Genomic DNA, 27,897 nt, shown 5'->3' with positions numbered 1-27,897 from the left:
TGGACTTTCAACTATGTGAAGAATCAATGCACTAACACCCACACTGTTCAAGGACCAACTGTATATGATTGAGTGTGTGTCTATGCATTATACATAACAAAAAATGAGCTGTTGTCTAGTATACAGTCCTATGACTCACTTTTTTATAAAACAATATTGTAAAAATGTTTACACATCAGATTATATATGGATATGACTAGATAGAACCAGTTAATATCAGTAAAAATCTATGTATGTATTAACACATCTCATTCTTTATAACACATGCACAGTAACCCATTATATAGATTGCTGTAATTTTTAAAATCAATCTTCCTTTCTGGGCCATTAGACAGTTTCCATTTTTTATGTTTTCCATGTTTTATCATAAAGCACGTGTAATGAACGTAATAATATTTTGACAACTACACAATGGTACACTGCAGACATTATTTCTTTAGGTGATTTTTTAATACAAAATGACTGGGTCACTGAGCAACTACAGCAGAACACAGAAGGTGGTATACCACCATTACATAGAAGCTGGTTAACCATTTGGTAGGGGTGTTTCAAAGAAGGGGTGAGTGTGAAACGGGAAGAGAAGTAGATCATTCTCAGATTCTTTCTTATTTTGATATTTTATGATTTTATGAGTGCTACGGACATATTCAATGCTTTACTCCTCCTGGTAACAGCCCTGAGAGAGATACTGAGAATTTTTCATCTCTATACATCCAGTTCATAGAGTAACCTCATGTCCCAGGATATGAAATTGTTTTGAGACAATTTCTATGTCTCTAAGATACATTTCATAGTATCTTAGGGTTAGGGTTACCACAAAGAGGGTAAATGTTTGCATCTCACATATATCTAGAAGTGATCTTCCTGCCAGGGACAAGAGATTTAACATCCTCACCCCACTTCCTCCACACAGGAGAACACAGACTCAATGAGGAGCCTGAGATCCACAGAACGTCACAAAAAGAAAGAGAAAACATCATGGAGGAGGAAAATCTTTTTTTCATTATAGGTCATAAAGACTATGCATTTTTTAAAAATCTAGATTTGAGCCATTTTAAGTGGTGCCCATCATTACCAGACATTGACATTAAGTGCCCTGAGCAAACATACCGGAGTAGACCAGAGCTGGACAAGAAGAGCAAGGAACACAAAGAAGAAGATCAGCAGAACCTGCACAATGGAAAAAAAAGAGGTAATGTACTGGACCAGGGGAAAAAAAAGTCAATGAAACACAGTTCCCTTGTGGTTTGATCAATTTCTTATGAGAATTAACTGAAATCAATATCAACACGACACTCAGAGTATATAGTGATGGCAATCATACATAATTTAACTATTTAAGTGTGTTGGTTCTCATTTCATAAGCCATTTTCAATTTAAACTTTTTCTGATTTTAAATAAAAACTAGGGCAAAAGGCCCCTCAAGATAAGTGCTATGAATATATATGTGTATCGCAAGAAGAAGATCCCGTCTAATCATAGTTGTAATTCTTATATCCAGCATGGGTTTGGCAGCAAAGGCATGCTTTACAGACTACTACCCTAACACAGCATGTTCAGGTCTGGATATATACATGTCACATATTATGATGCTATAACATTTGTAATTTAACATAATCATCACAAAATTATTATGAGATTTATATAAAGTGGTATGTATTTACATGTATATACTATATTTGCAATGCCTGGCACATAATATTTGTTGTTGTTGCTGTTCAGTCACTAAGTCATCTCTTGAGACCCCACGGACTACGGCATGCCAGGCTTCCCTCTCCTTTACTGTCTTCTTGAGTTTGCTCAAATTCATGTCCTTTGAGTTAGTGATGCTATCTAATCATCTCATCCTCAGCTGTCTCCTTCTCCTTTTGCCTTGAATCTTTCCCAGCATCAAGATCTTTTCCAATGAGTTGGCTCTTTGCATCAGGTAGTCAAAGTACTGGAACTTCAGTTACAGCATCAGTCTTTCCAATGAATATTCAGGGTTGATTTCCTTTAGGATCGACTGATTTGATCCTCCTTGCAATCCAAGGGACTCTCAAGAGTCTTCTCCAGCACCACAATTCAAAAGCAGCAATTCTTTGGTGCTCAGTTGTCTTGAGATATCAGTTTGATCCCTGGGCCGGGAAAATCCCCTGGAGAAGGGCATGGCAACCCACTCCAGTATTCTTGCCTGGAGAATCCCATGGACAGAGAAGCCTGGCAAGGCTACCGTCCATGGAGTTGCAAAGAGTTGGACACAACTGAAGTGGCTTAGTATGCACGCACAGCTGTCTTTATGGTCTAATTCTCACATCTGTACATGGCTACTAGAAAAATCATAGCTTTGACTATATGGACCTTTGTCCAAAAAGTGATATAATATGTTACACACATAATATTATATGCTAAATATGATTCCTCTGAATGCATCCTTGAGACAGAAGAGCAGAACCTAGTAGAACAAGGGGACATGAGTATTTTAATTAAAAGAGCAGGGAAATAAAAACAGAAGATCAAAGAAAATGAAATAAAGGCAGCAAGGGAGATAAGCCTTCATATTTCTTGAAGAGAAAGGAAATAGATTAAACCCAAGTTTTCCAAAGCAGATTTTGGAATGCTAGTCCTGCAAGGTGTTAATATAGATAATCCACAAATGGTTCTTTGATCAAAGACTTTTCAACATAACATACCATCTGCTTTTTTGGAGGCTCAAAATACACACAAGCATATTATAGGCTCTTCGAAGTCCTATAATAAAGGGAACTATTTAACCTGATATTTTATCAAAGTTATCTGATAATAGATTTTCATATAACTCACTTTTTAAAATTCTACAGAGGTATGTTATAAATACTGCTTCAGCTAGAATAGAGGCATGTCAGTGCAAAACAGAAAACTCAGTAACTAAAGAGAAAGCATAAGTTTTGTACTCAGATTTGAGCTCAAATTCTGACTTTACCCCTTCCAAAAGTGAAAGGAGTAGCTTTTCCTGGTGAAGGCTAAAAGGGAAGCAGTGTCTTCTAGGAACCATTTTGAATAAGACAATAAAGGCATGGAGAGTGCTCTTTGAATAGCACCAAAGTGATCAGTTTGCAAATCAAATTCCTGTTCCATAGGCCACAGTGGAAAGATCTGGGAAATATGTCAACAGTGGTTAAGAATACAAACACATGAGAAAATTTTATTTTGATAGGGGCCATGGGGCAAGGCAGAGTGGCCAAGGACAACAGGACTAAGAGGCAGAAGTAGCTAATCTCAAGTTTCTGAACTGAACTTCAGCATAACATCCTCACACGGCCACTGACTTTAAGCGTCCAGCTGAATACTGCTGGGCTCTGTGCATCAGGGCTGCCTGTACGGGGGAGAATATTCCCCAAACTCGTGGGGACGTAGGAAACGAAGCAGCTTTGGTGAGGGGAAGAACAAGCCATGAGCAGCTATAAAGTCTAGATAAAGAGCATCTTAATAAAGATAGTACGTTTGTTTACAGATTAGAACCTGTAATTCTTTCTTCTTGAGTGGTTTATTCAGTGAAAACCAGCCACACAATCAGCTGAGGCAATGCATCACAAATGCACGTATAGAGATGGCTGGATATTCTGTGTGAATGCGCCATGTTCATTGCAGTTCTAATGGAACCATCATTACTACAGACGAACAACACACTGAACACAGGAAACGTCACTGAATGTATCGTGTTTTGCTATGTATACTAATAAACCACTCATGATACACATCTGTCTATGTTTCTAGACATTATGACTGCTAAATAATCAGAAGAGCAGACTGAGGCTTGGCCTCTGCTCAAGTGGTCTTCAAGTCACTTAACCAATTTGAACTAAATTCAGCCATCCATCCATTCATTCATTCAGTTCATTCAGTAAACATTTATAGACTTCCCTGGTGGCTCAGACGGTAAAGCGTCTGTCTACAATGCGGGAGACCTGGGTTTGATCTCTGGGTTGGGAAGATCCCCTGGAGAAGGAAATGGCAATCCACTCCAGGACTATTGCCTGGAAAATCCCATGGGCAGAGGAGCCTGGTAGGCTACAGTCCATGGGGTCGCAAAGAGTTGGACACGACTGAGTGACTTCACTTCACTTCAAGTAAATACTGAATGTATATTTATTAAATAAATATGTGTTGAACACTTACAGCATAAAATAAGAATGGTAAGACCAAAATTTCCCTCATAGGTCTATTTTTGGAATTAAGTATGTGGATGCAACTTATAAATTATAAAGCCTTACATAACTAGGGGCTTCCCAGGTGGCACTAAGTGGTAAGGAACCCACCCGCCATATAGGAGACATAAAAGACTGATTTTGATCCCTGGGTCTGGAAGATCCCCTAGAGGAGAACCTCATGGACAGAGGATTCTGATTGGGGTTGCAAAGTCGGACACAACTGAAGCAACTCAGAAAATTATTTTAAAAGTTAACAAATGGAAAAACCTTTATGTCCTAACATGAAGGGGAAAGTCATGGCATTTATCCTTATGAATATAGAGAAAAGTTGTTTTTGGTCTGAAGAATGTTTAAATATACTAAATTGATATACAGTTTTGGAATATTTAGTCAACATTTCAAAACAAGTCATTTTGAAGAAATTTGGCAGCATGCTTTGAACAGTTGTGCTATTTTTAATAGCATACTATGGAACTGAAACTGTGCTTAATATAATTACTCAATGTTATTTATTTTATACTGTCAAAATTTTAATTTTTATGTTTATCATATATGCCTCCCTTAATTTTCTGGATGACTTTGCCTGTAGATAATAATTTGGAGCACAGTGTAAATATAACTATCTCAAGTTGAAGTTTATATTAAAAGCAGATTTCCTACTCAAATATATTACTGCTTGTTTCTTTATATGTCACTTTCCCTTATTTTCATGTTTTATAGTGTTTTCTTTATGATACAAACTCTTCCTTTCTTTATGATACAAACTCTTTCAGTGCTCAGCTAAATAATTCCTTTCTTGATATTATCTACACACATATGCCTTCTCCCTCCCTCCTTTTTTAAGCTTTTAGAAATGAAATGACATTTCAGAGTAGAACATATGGCTTTGGATTAAGTTAGAATGTAAATTGTACTTACTAATTGTACATCCTTGGAAACAGGTTTTTAACAAATCAGAGTTTATAAAATCAGTAATATCATTTACACACCAAGTTGTCACAAGAATTAAAGGAGATACTACATAGCACATAACAACAAAAATGTAAAAAAGTCAGTCTTTTTCCATTTTCTCCTTTTGTAGAGAAACATGTGTTTCTATATGAGCTTTAAAATGTCAGTGACTCATAATAGACTTTAAGGAAAAACTGAATACTATAATTCTTAATATATCTCCCAAATAGATTTTGTAGTTTTGTTAGGCTATATGACAATTTTCCCAGTTTATTATTAAATTATGTATCTATTAGAATATATGCTAATTGTTTCAGTGAAAAAGATTTATTATGCCATATTTTTGAAACTCTGCGCTTAGTACTCTTATTCTATATTTGTATACCTTCTATATTATGTCTATTATTACAAATAACTTCTTAAGCTGCAGTGTCTATTTTCAGGTTACGACTTCTTGCCAGACCCTAATAACAAATATTCCATTACCTCCTAAGAGATCTCACAAGTAAACTTTTAGTCTAACCGAAACAATGAAAATATAGCATCTTCTGGAGGGAATACTTCATTCTTGGATTTTTTTTGAAAACTTAGTTTCAGAAGTAAGTGCTTGAGTCTTAAGTAGCAGGAAAAAGATGAATGAAATAATAAGGTTGGTTGAGATGAAACCCTGCATGGTGGCAGGTATTCTAATTAGTAGATACAAGATGAACTCTCACAGCCTGTGATAATATGTAAGAGCATTGCATAAGACAATCGTGCCACCAATGAGGGGGCTTCCCAGGTGGCGCTGGTAGTAAAGAAACCACTTTCCAATGCAGGTTAGACATAGAGACGTGTGTTTGATCCCTGGGTCAGGCAGATCCCCTGGAGGAGGGCATGGCAACCCTTTCTAGTATTCTTGCCTGAAGAATCCCATGGACAGAGGAGCCTGGCAGTCCTTGAGGTTGCAAACAGTTGGGCACAACTGAAGTGACTGAGCAGCAGGCACCATCCATAAGCCCACTCAAGGGAGAGGTCAAAAATTGTTCTCTCCTCTGCAGTGTTAAGGCATATTAAAGGCAAGATATTGAATTGAAAAGACATATGATAATTAGGAAAAATGGAAAAGTGAGCTATAGCTTCACAAGTGGAAAGATAAATCATTCCTGGTTAGTAAGGAAAAGGCAAAAAGTATTTGGCAGAGAAACTTGAAGGATAGCAGTCTCCTTTATCCCTATGTAATGTGTCTCTGAGAGTTAAAATCTGAGAATTGGACAACTGTAGATGCAGCTGAGTGTGAATCCCTTCTCTGCAACTTATGAGCCTGGGGACCACAAGGCAAGGAAGGACATTAAATGTAAATGCACCTCCTGGCCCAGGGGGCCCACGGCTAGTGCCGGCCTGCTGGTGGATAGGTAAGCCCCCAGTGCCAATACGCTGGAGGGACGACTTCAGAATGGGGCTTGCCAGCACCAGTGTCCTCGCGTTAGAACAAGCTCCCCACATGGCTTTTTCCAGCCAGCATCTATATCCTTGAGGCGGGTGGTGAGGGGTCCCAGTCGCCTCCTGTCTTCTGCCTCTCCAGGAGACCCTTTGAGGTCAAAATGTGGGCTTAAGCCAGGCTCCTTTCAAATCGTTGTTTCTGAGCTGTCTTGTTTAAATACAGCCTTTTCTGATACCAGTTATGAAATTTTGACAGCTATTGCATGTGACAAGCAAGTTTTAATAAACAAAGCAGGTAGTCTGAAGCATGTAACCTGATATATCGCTGAGTAACTTGACACATTTTTCCTTTATACTTAATAGTAGTTTATTTGGTGAGATTAAATTTTATATGTTATTAAATGTTACCCTTTAAAATTTTTCTAGGAGCTTAGGAATCAATTGAACCATTCATAATATCAGAATTTTACCACAGATGTGGGAAACATTTCCAAGTAAGAATGCCACATGAATAATCCAGAGCCTTGGTTTCTAGAAATTGCAAAAACTTATTTATCACCAAAATAATTATATACAATCAGTTTATAATGAAAATTTCACTTTAATACGAGAATGTTTTGTCTCTAATAGATCATTAACAGCAATTATTAACTTAATTTTATATTTATTGGTCAAATATTAATTCTCAAATATTTATGATAACAGATACAAAGCATAGATATGGTGATATATTTGTAGGTGTGATAAATATTTATGTAATAATAACAGACCAAATATACAAATGTTGATATATTTAATTCAGAATAGTTATTGCCTGGGATGAGTTCAGATCCCCTAAATGTTTTAGGACAAGCTTTAGAATTTTCTGTACACTCATAGGAATTTGAATATGAAAAGTGAGACAAAGAATTATCAAGATTTTTTTAGTCTTCAAAAATAACCTACTATAGTTTGCCAGAAGTATTTGTCTTTCTTAAATTTAAGATCTTGTCTTCCTAATTATCCTTGTGCTATTACGACTGGATTAATATTATTGCTTCATTCTGGGTTGTTTCTAGTGTGTGCATGCCTTTTCTCTACAAATACATGACTTTTAAAGGAAAACAAAGTATCTAGTATATGCAGAGTACATTATGCAAAATGCCAGGCTGGATGAAGCTCAAGCTGGAATCAAGATTGCCTGGAGAAATATCAACAACTTCAGATATGCAGATAATACCATTTTAATGGCAGAAAGTGAAGAGGAACTAAAGAGCCTTTGGAAAAAGGTGAAAGAGGAGAGTGAAAAAGCTGGCTTAAAATTCAACATTTAAAAACAAAGATCATGGTATCCAGTCCCATCACTTCTTGGCAAATAGATGGGGAAAATGCAGAAACAGTGTCAGATTTAATTTTCTTAGGCTCCAAATTCAATGCAGACAGTGACTACAGCCATAAAATTAAAAGAACTTGCTCCTTGGAAGAATAGCTATGACAAACCGAGACAGTATATTAAAAAGCAGACACATCACTTTGCTGACAAATGTTCGTATAATCAAAGCTGGGGTTTTCCTTTATGGTTGGACCATAAAGAAGGCTGAGTGCCAAACAATTGATGCTTTTGAACTGTGGTGTTGGAGAAGACTCTTGAGAGCCCCTTGGACAGCAAGGAGATACAACCAGTCCATCCTAAAGGAGATCAGTCCTGGGTGTTCATTGGAAGGACTGATGTTGAAGCTGAAACTCCAATACTTTGGCCACCTGATGTGAAGAGCTGGCTCATTAGAAAAGACCCCAATGCTGAGAAAGATTGAAAGCAAGAGGAGAAGGGGGTGACAAAGGATGAGATGGTTGGATGGCATCACTGACTCAATGGACATGAGTTTGAGCAAACTCAGGGAGATAGTGAAGGACCAGGAAGCCTGGTGTGCTGCAGTTCATGAGGTCACAAAGAGTCAGACGTGACTTAGCGACTGAACAGTGTCTTGTTAGCCTTGTCTCATTTGTCTCCTGAGGTGTGTATAGTTGCATTCTAGTTTGCATTTCTGATGCCATGTCCCTCATACTATCAAAATCCTGAAAACTTCAAGTATCATGTACCCCTGACACTTTAACATAATTGTCTGTTAACTCATTTGAGTCTTTCAGTTATCTACAGTCCATTGCTCCCCAACCCGCCCCTTCTACCCTTCACTTGGCAGAGTGTTAGTCCTTATCTTGAGACTGGTTAAGATAATCAGCCATGCTACCCTAACTCCGCTGCCTCAAGCATTGTGCACATATGAATTTTGGGAGACTACCTGGAAAGAAATGACTAGAAGTTAGGTTAAGAAGAACAAAGGTTTTTGTTTAAGGTGAGAAGTTGGGCCACATCCTAGGTGGACAGTAGAATCCCACTGCCTTCCTTACTGCCCTAAGTAAACTCTGGCTCTCAAGAGTCACAGCATAAACTGTGTCACCCCCTTGGTAAGGGGGAGAGAAGGGAGGTACTAGTGAAAGATGAAGAAAAGGAGGTAAATATCACTGGACCCAAAGAGGAGCTCTTGGTTCTGCTCCTGCTTCTGTTATTAACTGGATGATGTGGCAAGATGACAATCTCTTAGAGCATCAATTTCTTCTCCACTAAGCTGAGAGAGTTGAAGTGGAGGGGATTAGACTAGGTTTGCACTTCGTAAAATCCCAGAATACATGTTCTTCGAGCAGTTAATAGGCGTTTTGCAATTTATAGGCTTTCTAGAAAATAGGAGTTAACGGGCATTCTGTAAAAAGGACTTCAGTAAATATGAAAAAAAGAAAAACTGGAATAAATACAATCAAGCAGGGGCTACCTGGTGACTTTACTAAATATTTTAGAAGTGACTCTGTAGTATTTCAAGTCAACAATGAACAACATTTCCCCCTATTTTAAGCCAGGATGCTGGTTACACTTGATCTGTTTACTTAGAATTGTAGAGCTGCCTTGCTCCTCTTGAAAAGGGATGTCTTACAATTGAGAGCCTCTCAAATATAATGATATCTAGAACTTTTCAATAAAAAGCAGAGACATTACTTTGCTGACAAAGGTCCGTATAATCAAGGCTATGGTTTTTCCAGTAGTCATGTGAGAGTCGGACCATAAACAAAGCTGAGCACTAAAAAATTGATGCTTTTGAACTGTGGTGTTGGAAAAAACTCTTGAGAGTCCCTTGGACTGCAAGCAGATCCAACCAGTCCATCCTAAAGGAAATCAGTCCTGAATATTCATTGGAAGGACTGATGCTGTAGCTGAAGCTCCAGTACTTTGGCCACCTGATGTGAAGTGCTGACTCATTTGAAAAGACCCTGATGCTGGGAAAGATTGAAGGTAGGAGAAGAGGACAAAAGAGGATGAGATGGTTGGATGGCATCACTGACTCTATGGACATGAGTTTGAGCAAACTCTGGGAGTTGGTGATGGACAGGGAAGCCTGGCGGGCTGCATCCCATGGGGTCACAAAGAATTGGACATGACTGAGCAACTGAACTGAACTGAACTGAACTGAAAATTTCTCAAAACTTATTTTACCAAACACTTGTTTTTAATAGTTTTTCATGAGATTGGATTTAAAGAAGCAGATACTGTCTGATTCTATAACCCATTACGAAGATATCATACTCTGGGGGCAGAGAGAAAACCAGGCTGTAAAATCAAGAAAAATAGGAGAGGAGAAATACTTTTAGAATGAGAGTATGTGCTGTGCTGTGCTTAGTCGTTTAATCATGTCCGACTCTTTTGGACCTCATGGACTATTTCCTGCCAGGCTCCTCTGTCCATAGGATTCTCCAGGCAAGAATACTGGAGTGGGTTGCCATGCTCTGCTCCAGGGGATCTTCCCAACCCAGGGATCAAATCCAGGTCTCCCAGATTGCAGGTAGATTCTTTACAGTCTGAGCCACCAGGAAAGCCCCAAATGAGAGTATAGACAGCTCAAAAAAATCTGCTTGTCTAAATATACAATGAGAATGTAACACAGGGAAAAATCACTAAAATCAACTTTTTTAAAACTCTGGAAATTAGAGAAAGGCTTACAATAATCCATAGAACATTCATTAAAGAAAATCAGTTGAATCTCAATAGGAATAATAACTATGCAGGGTTTTAACTTACCCAATATTAATATCCTTCTCTCTGGTTCTGTGGGAGCCTTGCAAATCAGTATCCTCACAACAATGGTAACTATGAAACAAGGAGCCTATGGTCTACTAGAGGGGACAAAATAGATTTAGAGTTCCCAAATATCTAGAGATTTGTCACTATTTGACCTATATGGAAATGCCTCACTGGTATTTTTTTTTTTTTTTAACATCACTCAGTGAGATACTCTGTCTGTATAACATTTGTCAAAAACAATCAGGGGTAATAGTTTTATATGGAAGCTGCCTGAGGCAAACAAGAGACTTACCAAAAAATTAAAAAGAAAATACAGTAAACGACATGTCCACAGGAAGTTTTCAAAAACTCGACATAGCTGTGTAGCTCTAGAAGGCCACGCAGATGTTCAGTGCTATGCATCTATTCAGGAAAGATCTGTAAGGATCTCACCTCTGGTTGGCTTAGAGGCTCTATTTAAGCCACGCTGTAAACTTCTGGAATGTTCATGGCATACATCAATACTTTGTCCAATCATTGTGCAAATCACATGAGCACTGTGCTCAGTCGTGTCCAGATCTTTGTGACTCCATGGACTGCAGCCTGCAGGTTCCCCTGACCATGAGATTCTCCAGGCAAGAATACTGGAGTGGGCTGCCATTTCCCTCTCGGGGGAATCTTTCAAGGATTGAGTGTACGTCTCTTGCATCTCCTGCATGGGCAGGGAGATTCTTTACCACTGTGTTACCTGGGAAGTCCAAACACTAGCTGACAACTAAGTTACTGGGTGAAGATTTCAGTGGCTGTATACAACAAACTACATAGGCTTTACAAAATTAACTTAGGAAAGTTAGCAAATAAGAAGTCACAATATCACATATGACAATAAATGTGAAAGCATGGCCCATAAGTGGGAAAAAAATGCAGTCAACAGAAACTCCCTGAGGAAGCCGAGATGATGGAATTTCCAGACAAGGACTTTTAATCAACTACTAGAAATATATTCAGGGCTCTAAAGGAAATCATGTCAAATAATTCAAATATGAGAATAAACTCTTACACAGTGGAGATTAGCATCAAAGAGATACAAATTATAAAAGGATAGGTCAACTGAAATCCAGTCTGAAGAACACACACACACATGCACACAAGAAAAATGAACAGTTACTCAGAGACTCTATAGGACACCAGCAAGTATACCAAATACATATAACTGGAGCAAGAATTAGTGGCTTGCTTCCAAAGAATTGTATAAGAAGGTGGATCAAAAGTCACTTTACAAGGGAGAAGCCAGCAAACAGTACCATGGCCTGGTGCTGTAGGGTATCATCATGTCAATTGCACATACTCTCTAATATTAAATGATGAGGGTGTTTCACCTTCTTGGTCTTTTCTCCCAAAATACATAACCACAGTCTAATCATGAGAAAACTATTCGACAAATCCGAATTAAGCAGCATTCTACAAAATTCTTGACCTGTATTCCTCAAAAGGTTCAAGGTCATGGAAAATAAGGAAATACTGAGAAACTGTTAAAGACCAGCAGCAATTAGGGAAACATGATGAGTAAATAAAGTCTAGTGGTCAGTTAATCGTAGTATTGGTTTATTAGTTTTGTAAATTTACCAACATTTTATGACATGTTGACCTAAGGTAAACTGTAAAGGTAATATATAAATTTTCTGTATTATTTTGGCAATGTTTCTGGAATTCTAAATTATTCTAAACTAAAGAATTAAGAATAAAAATATAACGTCGATTTTGGGTCATGCTTTTGTAAGAGATAAATATGCATGTTGAAATTTTTTAATTAGCATTAACACAAAAACATACACAGAAGGAAAGAATATTGAAACATAACATACTTTTAAATTATATAATACTACTATCAAAATTAGTTTTGATATATTTTCAATGAGGTTGCCAACTGCAACCTTTAACACTAACTTCTGTTAATTCAAAATACACTTAATGAGAATGCCCAATGTTTATTACAATTTTGGGTTCCTAACAATATAGGTAGTTTAAGTTGGAACCGAACAGTCAAGGTACAAATCTGAGAATCTGATTTCTGATGAATATATTTATATTTTTCATCCAAACCCTAGAACAAATAGTAAACTACCTTGCTGCTTTCGACAGCTGGAAAGTCCAGCTTTTTGTTTCCCTTTCCACACCTGAGGCTGCTTTTCCAGGTAACAGACTTTATACAGGATCATCCTGCCAGCCTCGTGGCCTTAAGCAGACCCAGGGTCAAATCTGCTGTTTTTATGTACAGTGAGACCTCAGACCTAAATCCAAATCTGAGGTCTCAGTGGGTCACTACTATATTAGTTCCCACTTCACCTGGCTCTTATTTCTTTATTTTGGGCATCTCTGTTGATTCGTTTCTTTGGTTTGGCTTTTCATTTGTTTGCTGATTTTCGATTTGGTTGTTCATGTCAGGAAGATCCCCTGGAGAAGGAAATGGCAACCCACTTCAGCATTCTTGTCTGGGAAATCCCATGGACAAAGGAGCCTGGCAGGCTACATTCATGGGGTTGCAAAGAGTTGGACACTGCTTGGTGACTAAACAACAACAATTCATTTTTAAAAAGCCAAAATGTAGTCAGAGGGTGCTGGCTGGCTTGACTGAGGCTGTTTAAAGACGTGTGCCTTTGTAGATGTTGAACCTACTGACTAGGGGACCCGACTCTCAATCTTACTCCACATTTATTCCCTTGAATTTCAGCCTTTCTTCTTGTCCATCCTCACATTTGATATCTAAACTTAACTTACAGATAGAAATGCTGCCTAGAGAAATAAGGTCCAGAGATTAACAACACCATGGAGAAAATTCTGAAAACACAACCCTCTGATTCATTGGACTTTTCATTCCAGTAGTTCTCAGCCTTTAGAATAAGCAAAGATCAATGGAGGAGCTTATTAGAAATGCAGAATTCAGAGTTCCATGCACAGAGATTCTGATTGACTAGGTCTGAAGTGGAGTCCAGTAACATGAATAGCAAACAAGTACCCCGGTAGGTGCACGTGCCTATCATTTCAGTTACTTAGTGACTTCAGATCATAATCTGAGCAATTAAAAACAAGCATGGTCCTGACATGAGTTTTTAAAATTTCTGATGTAGACTTTTATACCAAAATCAGAGTAGAAAGAAAAAGTCTACTTAAGGCGTCTGCTTCTCTTGTTTATAATAAAAGTTTTTAAAGCTTCCCATTGAATTATTCAAGACATATTTTCCTAAATGGTGCTCTTTTATAAAACTTACTTGTGATAAGTCTTAGTTTTAAATGAGGCAATAAGAAATATGCACCACTACGAATATTCTGACATTATTTTGAAACTTTCCACCAAGATAATTTTGTCTCAGGAGAAATCTGAAAATTCCATAAAATTATCTACATATAATTTATAGGAAGTTGAGTCAAGAAACAGGTGTTACCACTGGAATGATGACTCTTGTCCTTTTCCTATTCATACATTTCTAATATATGAGCCTCTAGACGCTAAATCAGATGCTGGGATGACATAGATTTATGTCATTTATTTTCTTTCACTGAGAAAATAAAGAGGTAAATGATCTGTACATATCTTGCCAGCTGTTCCACAAACCTCATACACTGAATACAAACTGAGACAGTAAAGAATCTGCCTGCAATACAGGAGACCCGTGTTCGATCCCTGGGTCAGGAAGATCCCCTGGAGAAGGGAATGGTTACCCACTCCAGTATTCTTGCCTAGAGAATTCCACTGACAGAGGAGCCAGGGAGTCTACAGTCCATAGCGTCTCAAAGAGTCAGACACGACTGAACGACTAACACTTTCACTTTCATCATAACCTCAGTGGCTCCATCTTACACTTGACCCAGTACTTAAATGTTGGATCCTGCTCTGGAAAAGCACTTGCATCTCTGTGCTATGAGTTTGGCTACATTGCCAACTAGCATTCCATTTCCAGATGGCTCCTATTACCACTTAATTATTTTCAAATCCTGATTTTATTTCAAACAATTTACCATTGTCAAGGGTCACCTCCAAGTACAACATGGCTGAAATCAAATATTTTTGGTTCTAGGTCTATGGTTAGGAGAGTTGAAGAATGACCTTCCTCAGAGTAATTGATTGACCATACGGCAAAATCTATAGCTAAACTCTAAACCCAACATTAAAATTTTAATAAAACTATAGATATTTTTATGACAATTATTGTCACAATTATTTATTTATTGATAAACAAGTTAGTACCAAATAAATCTATGTATTAATTCATTAAATTTTCAGATATTTATTGAGGTCTTAATATGTAACTAAATAAGAAGACAAGAACAGAGTCATTTCCTCTATGAAGCTGCATTCTAATAGAAGATAAGATGATTACAACTTATCATGAAAACCTTGTGAAAGTATATGCAGAAAGACAATATGATTAGATGACAAGAGTTGAAGAAAGTTTTGGGAATTTTTAATTTCCTTTGCATTATTAACCTATTTTATAGACTTAATACTGGTTGGAGACATACGGACTTGAGGAAAAGGAATTTAGTCTGAATTTAGACTTGGATTAAATACAGTTTTGATCAATACTTTCTTGATTTTAGTTCATTAAAAATTATAGCACACACATAGAATTAATACACTATGCATCTTATAAAGGTGTTGTTTACCTGGTCATGCCCATGTTGGGCACATATGTGTTGAATCTAAGAGTTAAACTATCCCAATTATATACACTATCTTTATACACCACACACATGAACACACACACACATTCCCTTGAAGGGTTTGTTTACTGCAAAATTTACAAAGACCTAAAAAAATTGATGAAAATTATTAAATCCAAACTCTAGAATGAGAGTTTCCATATCTTTAAATATGTGGGGAGTAAGAGGTATAAACATGCTTGCCTTTGTTTTCGTAAAAGTTGTGGGCCACTTGTTCTTTTAGATTTGGGGGATTCTCTTTTTATCCTATGCTGCCCTTTTCCTAGACTATTTTACTTAGGCTCCTTTGTGTTAAAGATCTTCTAAATTATTCTCCTATTGAAAACAGATTAAAAGATAAATTGCTCTTTATTTTCATACTTGCTTAAACTACAGTCTGCTTTCTGAGTCTTCATCATTTGTTTTCTAAAGAAGGTGTTTCCCTCCACTAGAGTCTGTACAATGACAGTGTTTTATTCACTGCATTTCGGATGTGCCAGCTGAATGTCACTGCAGTTGTCTCCTCCTCTCCCCTGAGCTCTTACCATATAGGTCCCCCTCCTGGCTATGTTCTTTCTAGCCACATAAGCCTACAGTTAAAGAAGCAGGATCAGGATATTTACAAATGCCTTTTCACCTGGAAGAGTGATTTCCTGAATCTCTCTGGTACAGAATCATGCTACCTTGCAACATATCAGGTATCTCTGGTGACTATAGCTCAAGGGAACAGTTAATTGATCACTTCACACCAATTATCATGAGGGCTAGGTTATTACTTACAATTTTTATTTCTCTCTACAGGCTACCAAAAAAAAAAAAGGTAAAATTCTGATATCTCATTGTTTTAAAAATCAACGTTTTTCCTCAACGATCCAGACACTAACCTCTCATCTACAATGCTGAGCCCATCTGTCTAAGAATGTCAGTAATACCTCGAGAGCATGCACTGAATTACCCCCAAGTTATAGTCATTCATTCTTTGTTATGGTTATAATCCAATGACTTAAATCAGGGGCTAGATATACTAACTGTCTTAAGTACTATTGCAACACTAATCTTTTTGTGAACTTAGAACAGCTTTACATATATCAATTTATTCATTTAACAAATACTGATAATTTCAAATATAATATTGAGCAGTTCCTAATATACTTCAAAACATTTTAATAACCACAAGTTATACAGATATAAATCTATAGTATTAATAGAAGACTCACAATTCAAATAGACATTTTATATTGGTCTTCAGAAAGAATAATTCCTGTTTTAAGATACTACACCTCTTTTCAGAAAGTTAAGCTTATAGGTCTCTGCACCACAATTAAGACATCACTGAATCAAGATTTATAGCCGGAAAGTATAGCTTCACTTTACATGTGCTCCACCAACAAGTCTGAATTTTTTGCAGATATTGTTTGATGTAAGGAAAATAATGTGCCATCATCATGAATGTCCTTTGGCTAAAAGCAATTTGTCAATAAACAGCAGTGTCTACTCACGTTTCTCTTGTTCTGCTTCTACTCCTTCGCTTTCTGTGTCACTTGGCAAGATCCACGGTTGATGAACCACCTGCAGTTGCTTCAAAGAGTCATCCTGCCAAAGAAGAAACTTATTTGGATTAAATTCTAGAATGATATTGTGAATATGGGTGAACACTGCAGTTCCTATGAATTACATGTCAAAAAAACATAAGAATTTCCTCACAACAGAAAAGAATTCTAAGCTTAAATTCATTTCCATTTCATGGATATGCCACAAACTCTGAACTCATTATTTTTAACTTTCTCCTTTTAATAAGATTTAATGTCTTCATAAGAAATATCTAGGACTTCCTTCGGAGAAGGCAATGGCAACCCACTCCAGTACTCTTGCCTGGAGAATCCCAGGGAAGGGGGAGCCTGGTGGGCTGCCGTCTATGGGGTCGCGTAGAGTTGGACACGACTGAAGTGACTTAGCAGCAGCAGCAGCAACAGGACCTCCTTGGTGGCTCAGATGGTAACGAATCTGCCTGCAGTTCAGGAGACCTGTGTTCAATCCCTGGGTCAGGAAGATCCCTGGAGAAGGGAATGGCAACCCACTCCAATATTCTTGCCTGGAGAATTCCATGAACAGAGGAACCTGGCAGGCTATAATCCATGGGGTTGCAAAGAGTTGGACACGACTGAGCAACTAACATACAACACTAGACTATGTTTCTTCCTGAGGTAATGTTTTTCTGAATTCCTGGCACTCATTCTGGGGAATATAATAATGAAATATTCAATATAAGACTGCATAAAATGTGTCTGTTTGCCATCAAGGTTCCAATTCCTTTAAATGTGATTAAGGATTAGTAGGATTCAGAGAACAGTCTCAACTTTACCCTTGAGTACTACTTCACTACCTTCTTCCTCTTATTGCTTCCTATTTTCATTAATATAGTTCTTAAGTACTTCCTTGCTGCTCCACACCTCCATCACTGACCTAAGGCAGTCCCTCATCATCTCGCATCCTGACTGTAGTTATAGTCATCTACAAGTTTTCTAGGATTAAGATTCATACCTTCCCTAATTATCTCCACCATTTCCTTGCCATGGTGAGATTTTAACAATGGCACATGATGCCATCATTACCTCATTTACAACCCTCGAGTGGTCTTCTCATTATCCCCAGCATAAAATCACAACTCAAGGCCCTTCATGCTTCGTGCTGGTCTAGCCTCTGATTTACCACCACTTCCATCTCCATTCCACCTTGACTGACACTTCCACTCCAGCTATCATTAACTGGTAGTTCCCTAACTTTCTCATTCTCTCTAATTTACTAAGATGTTTTCATATGTTATACTTCCTGCTTAGGATGCACTCTATTTATCTGTCTCAAACATTAACAGTCCTCCCAAGGCTCAGTTGTCATCTCCATTGTGATGCTGTATGAGTTTTGATAAGTGCTCTAATGATCAATGTGCATGTATGCCTGCTAATTCGCTTCAGTTGTGTCTGACTCTTTTGTGACCCCATGGACTGTAGCCTGCCAGGCTCCTCTGTCCATGGGATTTCCTAGGCAGGAATACTGGAATGGGTGCCAATTCTTTCTCCAGGGGATCTTCCTGAGCCAGGGATCAAACCCAGGTCTCCTGCATTGGCAGGCGGATTCTTTACCACTGAGCCACCTGGAAAGTCCTGATTTATTTTTAGGATTTAATATTTTTTTCCAATACTGGATTTGGTCTTGAAGGAGTAAAGTATAGGGGCAGCACAAATCTGAAAAATCTTAACTTTAGAATTTCATAACAGTACAGAGAACTACAGAAGTAAATTTTAAAAAATCTTCATGTAACAGAAAGGGATACCACATCCCTGCAGTTTTTCACATGGCATCTCTGGGTTTAAAGAATATGAAAAATGATCTTTTTATCTTATAAGGTAAAATCAAATGGCAAAAGCTCTTTGTTTAAAACAGAAAAAAGTTTAAAGTGATCATGAAAAAAATTTTTTTAATTGAAAAAGCATTTTGGCTATTTAGCTTTTTCGTCCAGATCCTAAAATCCTAAAATCTGTTTTCATAAGAAAAGATATAAGCCAATACTGTTAATTTTTCCCACAATAGTTCAGAATATTCAGTAATACTACTGATTGGTTTCTGGTCTTAATGGTTTTACTGCTGAACAGATAAGCTATTCGTAGTTTATTACAAATTATTTACAGTACAAATGAAACATTAGCTTGGTAAAATTTGTAGTTTGGGAAGAACTTTAAAATGTTGAGCTGTTGGAATCAGAATCGTAGAGATAGTATAAATATTTCTATTAATAGATCATTTAAATGTTTTACTTTGGTTTTCCCTTGAATACAGTTAGTAATATAATGCACCTGTTTGCTTCATCAATGCCAACAGGCAAAACTATGAATGGCCAAAGTTCAGCCCATCAGACTACTTATAATTCTTTTTGATGGGGTCAAGGAGCTAAACTTGTGAACATTTTTAAAAACAAGAGTTGACATGTTCCTTTTTTGCCAACTTATTCAAAAAATTTTCTACAGGAACACTTAACTCCTTCTGAGCATAGTACAAACTATTTCATATTCCCAAGAGCAAGTTCTTTGGATTGCTTTTAGAAGAAATGCCATTCATCCTTTTTCTAAAACACTTTTACCATAAGTATGTAAATGTCCAGGGACCAGGAGTGGTGGGAAATAGTGACATGTATCATATGGAAAACAATCTCTAGCCCTGTATCAACATATCATTTTATCTGCTAACAGAGTAAGTGCTTTATAAACTTTAGCAGTATTGTTATTCCACATGGCTGGTTTATTTTTGGATTCTCTAAATGCAGTCCATCAGTGATTAATGTCATGTGTGGCCATAGGTTATTCTGGTTTTTTAGAGAGGAAAAAAAAAAAGGTCCTCTGCTCAAACGCTCACCATTGGATAATTTAACTCTGAGGCAACTAAATATTTCTTTCTTTTTGGTTAAGAATGAAAATAATACACAAAACATCAGCTTCAACCTTGCAAAAGGGATTGTCACTTTTATTTTATTTCTCTAAAGATCTTTACTTCTTTAAGACTCTAAAAAGCAAGTATTCCTGAAGCATGTTTCAAATAAAGAAGAATAATATTATATCCCACTTACATACATTTAATAGACTGTAAAACTGATAGAGAATTAAACCTACACTTCTGTTAAAATAAAATTCTCCCTATATAATTTATATACTTAATATAGTTTGGAAATAATTTTGTATTTGTTAATGAAATGGCTAGTATTATCAGGCTGAACACTCTAATTATTTTGCGAATTATACTTCTGTAGCTTATTTCTTTTGCATATTATCAGAGGACAATTAAAACATAAGAACAGGGAAACTACCCCAGTGGTCCAGTGGTTAAGACTCTGCCTTCCAATGCAGAGGATGAAGGTTCCATAACTGATCAGGAAACTAGGATACTGCATGCCCCAGGGTGCAGCCAATTTTTTTTAAACTAAAATAAACATGACATTGTAAATCAACTATATTTCTTTTTTTTATGTTCACATTTGTTGTATTTATTTTTATTTTTTTTGTTGTTGTTGTTTTTAAATTTTTATTTTTACTTTATTTTACTTTACAATACTGTATTGGTTTTGCCATACATTGACATGAATCCAAATCAACTATATTTCAATTAAAATTAAAAATAATTAAGAACAGGAAAGTGATACATTTGAGAAAATATAAGTTTGAATGAACAAGATCTGGGAAAAGAAAAAAAGGAGCAATAACAAAGTTATAACAATATGGTAGATTATGAAAAACATTACAAAATAAACACAAACTGCTAAAAAAATTTATCCAACAAATTTGCTACACTACACTATGTATTGGTATTGCTCTCTGGTAAAAGAAATGTTCACATATTGAGTTACAGGGAAGTATTCTGGCTTATGCATGAGTTAACTTGAATCTGATCTTAACTAAAATAGCCTGTTTGTGGCCTATCAAACATACACTGCACATCTGCTTTAATTATTACAGAAAAGGACACATTAACCAAACAATAAAGAATGTCTATGTTAAAAATAAAGATTAAATGCCTCTCTTCCTGGGACACCAATGCTGGGCCTCCTTCAATGATAAGACTCCCTTCCCAGGTGCCAAGGCCACAATGACTTGCTGTGTACTTGCTGGACTGTTCTTTTTTTTGAAACCTTGAAGAAATGTAGCCCTGACTTGTTTGATGTTCTTTGTTCTGACAAGATACAAAACTGTGCTGAAAATCCTGCATCTCCTGAACAGTTTCTCAGAGTCATCTGGGAAGTAGGCTTCTGAGCTAGTCCTCCGTTTGGCTCAAAAATGGAGGACTTTTTTCTATGTTTCTTATTGATTATTTACTGATTATTTTCCTGACACCTCCATCTTATTTCTTAACTCATTCCTTTCTGTGGTTTTTGTATTCAAGAAAATTATAGGATGACATTGTAAAAACTTTGAAAGTAACAAAAGATGATTGGGTAGAGCCAATGAAAAACAAGTCATTTTTCTGGTAAGCCCTTTCATTTGTCTGATTTTATGAAGGCACTCTTTCGTCGACTTTGAGCTATGTTATAACTGTGCAATTTATAGAAATGTATAGTAGTGCAAATAATTCTTGTCTGTATAAAAGCAAACTGCGTCTACTTCAATGCACTTGATTAGTAACCTATAGATATTGATCAATTTTGCCATTTTTTACATGTAGTTATAACTTCATTTGAACATTCTTTATTAGACTACACATGTGAGGATTTAAATTCTCCTTAGAACTGGCTGTAACATCTTACTGGTTTCCTCATTCATTAGTGAGTTAAATAAATTTTGATATATTCATTTTATATCTATATGAAAGCCATCATTATCATAACTTTTTAAAAACTACTGTCCTTTAACAACATGCATGATTCTTAATAAATATCAATGACAAATCAGGGTTTCCCTGAAGAAAAGCTTTGTTTTCTATTTTTCTAGAAATGAGAAATAAAATTATGATGCTGCATTCTAGTTATTTCCATTTTAAAAAGTAAATCCTTGTGCATGATAAAAAGCAAAGACCTCTTATTATTATAGGAGAATAATGTCATGCACACTCCTTCAAAAGTATAGTTGGAACTTCATTACAGTAATGATCACAGAATATACCACATGAGGAAAAGATTCCAAAATCGGCATGAAAAGCAATTCTAAGTTATTTGGTTGCATAGAATCAATCCTCTTTCCAGTTTAGATGGTACAGCTGACAAAATCAACCTCAACAGATTTGAAAAGACCTGTCTGAGTAATACTCCATTGTGTATATATACCACAGCTTTTTTATCCATTCGTCTGTGATGGACATTTAGGTTGCTTCCATATACTAGCTATTATAAACAGTGCTGCAATGAACATTGTGGTACACGTGTCTCTTTCAATTCTCGTTTCCTTGGTGTGTATGCCCAGCAGTGGGATTGCTGGGTCATAAGGCAGTTCTATTTCCCAGAGGGATGGTACGGGGAGGGAGGTGGGAGGGGGGTTCAGGATGGGGAACACGTGTACACCTGTGGCAGATTCATGTTGATGTATGGCAAAACCAATACAATATTGCAAAGTAATTAGTCTCCAATTAAAATAAATAAATTTATATTAAAAATAAACAAAACAACAACAACAACAAACAAAACAAAACAAAAGACCTGTCTGCTCAACATGCTTCTTTTCCTGTCTGACACCCTCGGAGACTGTGACGCTGCCTCTTGACACCTTGAGTTAGTTTACCCTCCTCTGTGTGTTGTCTCCGGCCTTCAGCTACCTTCCTGAAGTTATGAGGAACCACTCTAAACTGCTCTCGCATGCATGCATGCTCAGTCACTTCAGTCCTGTCCAACTGTTTGAGACCCCATGAACTGCAGGTCACCAAGTATCTCTGTCCGTGGGATTTTCCAGGCAAGAATAGTGGAGTGGGTTGCCATTTCCTCCTCTAGGGGGTCTTTCTAACCCAGGGATTGAACCCAAGTCTCCTGTGGCTCCTGCATTGGAAGTGGATGGATTCCCATGGAGCCATCAGGGAAGCTGCTCTTGAACAAGTTTAAAAAATCATTAACTTCAGTCTTGAGCTCTTTACAGATACTCAGTCATTTAAACTGACAATATCTATCTGATGAATACATATGCAAATGAATACATTTCTCTAATAATTAGCAGTATACTATGCTGGTGTTGTTGGTGTCACTAAGTAATGTCCAACTCTTTCGTAACCCCATGGACCTGTAGCCCACCTCTTTTGTCCGCGGAATTCTCCAGGCAACAGTACTGGAGTAGGTTGCCATTTCTTTCTCCAGGGGGTCTTTCTGACCCAGGGACTGAATCCGGGTCTCCTGCATTGGCAGGTGGATTCTTTACCGTTGAGCCACCAGGGAAACCCATATTGTATGCCACTTTCCAATTACTCCTCTAGGAAATGTGATATTTTAAATGGTTTAGCTTCTCTACAAAAGGTATGGCAAGCTTTGCAAGTATTTGGTTTTAAGTTGTTTTCAATTATATATATATATATATATATATTTGAGTGAATTTTAACATTATAATTTTCACAGCTAAGATTTTTGCAATGTGAAAATCTTATTCCTACCCTGAGTTATTAAGTACCTTACATGTAAAGAACACATAATTTCTTTTTAAACTGTTAGAACCATTTTGAGGATCAAGAGAAGTAAACTATTATAAAATATCTTCTTTTCATTTGGCCAAGAATATAAATCCTATCTGAAAAAATAAATAATACATTAAAAATAAAGAAAATATAGACATTTCATTTTAGCTTTACCTTTAGAGGAGACCATACTGTCTCCTTAGTTTTGATTTAGGTCTGAACAGAATTACCTAACATCATGTGGTTATGATTCTATCTAATTATAAGACTAAATTTACAAAATACAAAAAAAAAGGGGGGGACTTTGATGTACAAAGAGCTGTTCAAACTTTAGCAAGAAATGTTAAATATAATAAAAATGTAAACTCTATGGTTTATTTGAGTTTTAGTGTGTACTAAATAAAAGCAAATGCTTGCTAGATCACTTTTAACTTCAATGCTTCTAACATTTATAAATACTGCTCCTCACTGTTTGGTGATTCTACTAACAAGAACGAGGGCAAAAGCAAAATAAGAGTGTAAGTGAGAAGAAACAAAAACTCATTTTATTCCTCACATTCTCAACATTTTTGCACCGGCAAGGAAGAAGAGTCTAAATATATATTTTCTACAGACCAAATGGAATGATTAACATCTGCAAAAACAGAAACTATCAATAAATTATGATAGTTCATTAATTAAGGTCATACTTAGTTTTTATGTAAAGGATGATGGTTTATTGGTTTTAAAAAGAGCTAAAATCTAAATATTAACCAATATTAGATCAAAAATACTATGTGTTACTGACCCCCTAGAAAGGTAAGGCTTACCTTGGGTAGCTCACACACAGTCAAACTGAAAGTGAGCAATGAATCTCAGAAGCTAGAGAGATTACATACCCTAATCAACCAAAAAATACTATTCTTGAGAGTGAATGAAAAAAGAGTAAATAAATAAATTTATTAATAAGAATTTCTCCTTAACCTCTGTTATACAAAATTGGGGATTTTCCATTATGTATGCAGTTACTTTCTAGAAATAGCATCGGAAAGAAGACGTCAGGGCAGCACTTCTCAAACTGTAGGGTATTTATGAATCACACAGAATTCTTGGTAGAAACGTAAATTTTGACTCTTTGGATCTGGTGTGAGTGCTGAGATTTGGCATTTCTTGCAAGCCCCCAGGGGATCCAGTGTCACTGATCAGAGGAACACACTGAGGAGAAATGCCCTGCTAGTGCTTCCGATGTGTGTTGGTTGCTTAGTTGTGTCCGACTCTGTGACCCCATGGACTATACCCTGCCAGGCTCCTCTGTTCATGGAATTCTCTAGGCAAGAATACTGGAGTGGGTTGCCATTCCCTTCTCCAGGGGATCTTCCCGACCCAGGGAATGAACCTGAGTCACTGCGTTTCCTGCATTGGCAGGCGGATTTTTTTTTTAACCACTGAGCCACTTGGGAAGCCCTTGTCACATAAAGTATTTACACAATTGCATATAACATGCACGTTTAGATTGCACATGTATAATGATGGAGAATATAAGGATCTTTTCCTTGGATAAGAATCATAAAATTAGACTGTCTCTTTTTAAAAGTTCTATCACATATGCAGCCCTTTTCCCGTACTGGCATCTCAATGGTTCCCTTTCTCTACAGTACTAGATCCATACAGGACACATTACAAAAGGTATTAGGCACCTTTTTGTGGAGGTGACCTACTACCCTTAGTCCCTGGCAGGGAATGCTGACCAACGGCTTGAGCAACCATGGAATCCTAAAGAGAGGTTCTAAGTGTACATACTGAAAATAGTATCTCTATCTTCTTGGGAAACATTAATTGCTTTAATGTATTTATCTAGATTTCAACATCAAGTACATTAAACTGAAATTTAAAATTGATGCACCAACCCTCTAATTTTTTTTTTTTTGCCCCATATATTTTGATTTCTAACCTGAGTTCAAAACATCTACCTAGTTATTTTTTTGTTTTCCTTTTGCTATCCTTTCTCCATGTGCCTTTGGTAAAATATCAACCACCCCCACAAACATGCAAACCAGGGATGTTAGAAACTTAAAGGGGGTGCTATGCACTCGAATTGTCCTCTTCAAATGATATCTGGAAGCAAGAGTGACTTTAAGTATGGGTACACTGTTCTGAATAAATATGTGAAGTACCTACTACACTGAGCAGGCCATTCAAAATGGTCTTTGAATGGATTCATGCATGCAAGAATAAAATATTTAGAGAAACAGTTTCTGTCTCACTGAGAAGCAATATTCAAACCAAATATTTGCTACTTCTATGACTTCATTGCCAAACTGTTTCCCAGTTTCCTTCACCTGTGAAAGATTCAGATGGCTAATTTAGTGACCATTATGGTTTGGCTTCAGACCAAGTTTTATGGAGTCTGTCTACTGGCTTATCAGAGAGCTCGAAAATGCAGTTTGCAGACAGCAAAAGCACATCCCGAGACACAGAGAATCCTTGGCTATCTCCAAAATAAAACCAGGAGTTTCAATGCTTTTGCAACAAAAGTCTGCCAGACATTTTTATTGTCAAGATAGCACTTTGCTTAATGACTTGTAGGGATAACATCCTTGATGAACATTTATCACATGAATGAATGCCAGTTTGGTACAGCTTATTCTCTCTGTAAGAGCAATGATCGTGTCTTATTCTGTTGTGCACAGCCAATATAAAACATGTGTTTCTCATTTATTAGGATATCAACAAATGCTTGTGAATGAAAATAAACAATAGCTTTAGGTTTACACCATTTTACATTCATGTCCAAGATGAATTAATTATAGGATCTCCTCACCAGAGAGGAACATAACACCATTTTGATAACCTACTATAAATACTATCTTTTTTTTTGTAGGCATGACCAGTGAATGGGTATAGACTGGAAACCCTATAGGCAGATGGAGAAAGCCCAAATGGGTGCTTCACCCCCATATGATAGACTGATTTCAGACCATGTACAAGACCACCTGAAAACTCACTTCTTCCATGTAGTTTTTCAACGACTGTCCTCCACTGACCGCTTCTCCCTAGAGGCAGACAGGAAGAGAGGTTGAAAAAGTCAGGAGAAAGAGAAAGAACAAAAGAAGAGTCATGAAAAGTAGTAGAATCTGGGAGCAACACTAAATCTATACTATTCCCCCACCACTTCTTTCGATTGTTGTTGTTTAGTCGCTAAGTCATGTCTGACTGTTCTGCAACCTCATGGACTGTAGCCCACCAGACTCCTCTGTCAATGGGATTTCCCAGGCAAAAATACAAGAGTAGTTGCCATTTCCTTCTCAAGGCAATCTTCCCAATCCAGGAATGAAACCCACATCTCCTGCATTGGCAGGCGGATTCTTTACCACTGAGTCACCAGGGAAGCCCCACCTCAGTTGATACTTGTGGGGTCAACTGTTCGACAAACTCTTACTCGGAAGAAAATCATTTTTTCAAGGCAACAGTATATCTTTCAGGTGGATTTTAGGTCATATAAAGAAATACCATCTAGTGGAGCTATAATAACTACTCCTTAGGCATTAGTCGCTCAATCATGTCCAACTCTTTGACCCCATGGACTGCAGCCCACCAGGCTCCTCTGTCCATGGGATTCTCCAGGCAAGAATACTGGAGGAGGCAGTCATTCCCTTCTCCAGGAGCTCTTCCTGACCCAGGGATCAAACCCAGGTCTCCTGCATTGCAGGCAGATTCCTTACCATCTGAGCCACAAAGGACAACTTAGTACTGAATGCTAAATGACTAGCATCCAAATTTCTGTTATTAACTTTATAAATATGTACTTAAAACTAGGCTAGTAAAAAAGTCACTAATTCTGTATTTAATAAATCTGTGTGAAGACCTAACATTATATAAATATATATGTAACAAGTCATATAAAAAGTTATATATATATACACACACATATATATATACCTATATACATAACTATATGGAAGTATAGTTGATTTACAATATTGTGTTCATTTCAGATGTACAGCAAAGTGATTCAGTTTACAAAAAGATATATGTCTATACTTCATGGCCAGAAACATTTGGAAATAAATTCTGAGATACCATGAAATGATAACATGACACCATGTGTGTTTAAAAGATAAGTAAATAAATATGAATAAAGCTTACATTTGTTTCTAGAACTTTTCAAAGATCCTCCTTTTTAACTTTTCAAGGCTCTCGTATGCATGATTTTATTTGATTGATTTTTTTTACTACAACTTGAGGGTAAGGCATCCTCAGGCCAATTTGATCTATAAAGAAGGCTGGGCTGCAGAAAGCAATGCTTAAAGGCCAGGAGCCATTGCTGGGTCTGGAGTCAACCCTGACACTCTTATACCTTGCTGAAATGAAAATTCTAAAATGAAAAATTAAATTCACTTTTTATTTTTTTTTTTAAAAATGGTGATATGAGACCCAGCTTCAACCCCTGGGTTGAGAAGA

The 27,897-nt window shown here is 36.9% G+C and overlaps 1 protein-coding gene across 1 annotated transcript in view; it reads right to left on the bottom strand.

Annotated features, from left to right (window-relative positions):
* Positions 1-1,087: 1,087 nt before the first annotated feature.
* The window catches only part of C14H8orf34 (chromosome 14 C8orf34 homolog), a 337,954-nt gene continuing 311,144 nt past the window's right edge, over positions 1,088-27,897 (bottom strand). Inside the window, exons 11-13 of the mRNA XM_052651574.1 lie at positions 26,442-26,489; positions 16,830-16,923; positions 1,088-1,170 (exon numbers count right to left, since the gene is read on the bottom strand). Coding sequence (XP_052507534.1) covers positions 1,088-1,170; positions 16,830-16,923; positions 26,442-26,489 — 225 coding nt within the window. The remainder of the gene's footprint in view (positions 1,171-16,829; positions 16,924-26,441; positions 26,490-27,897) is intronic.

Source organism: Budorcas taxicolor, chromosome 14, assembly GCF_023091745.1.
Source record: "Budorcas taxicolor isolate Tak-1 chromosome 14, Takin1.1, whole genome shotgun sequence".
NCBI classification, from domain to species: domain Eukaryota; kingdom Metazoa; phylum Chordata; class Mammalia; order Artiodactyla; family Bovidae; genus Budorcas; species Budorcas taxicolor.
The sequence above is the reverse complement of the archived record's forward strand: the minus strand, read 5'-3'. Positions and strand labels throughout refer to the sequence as shown.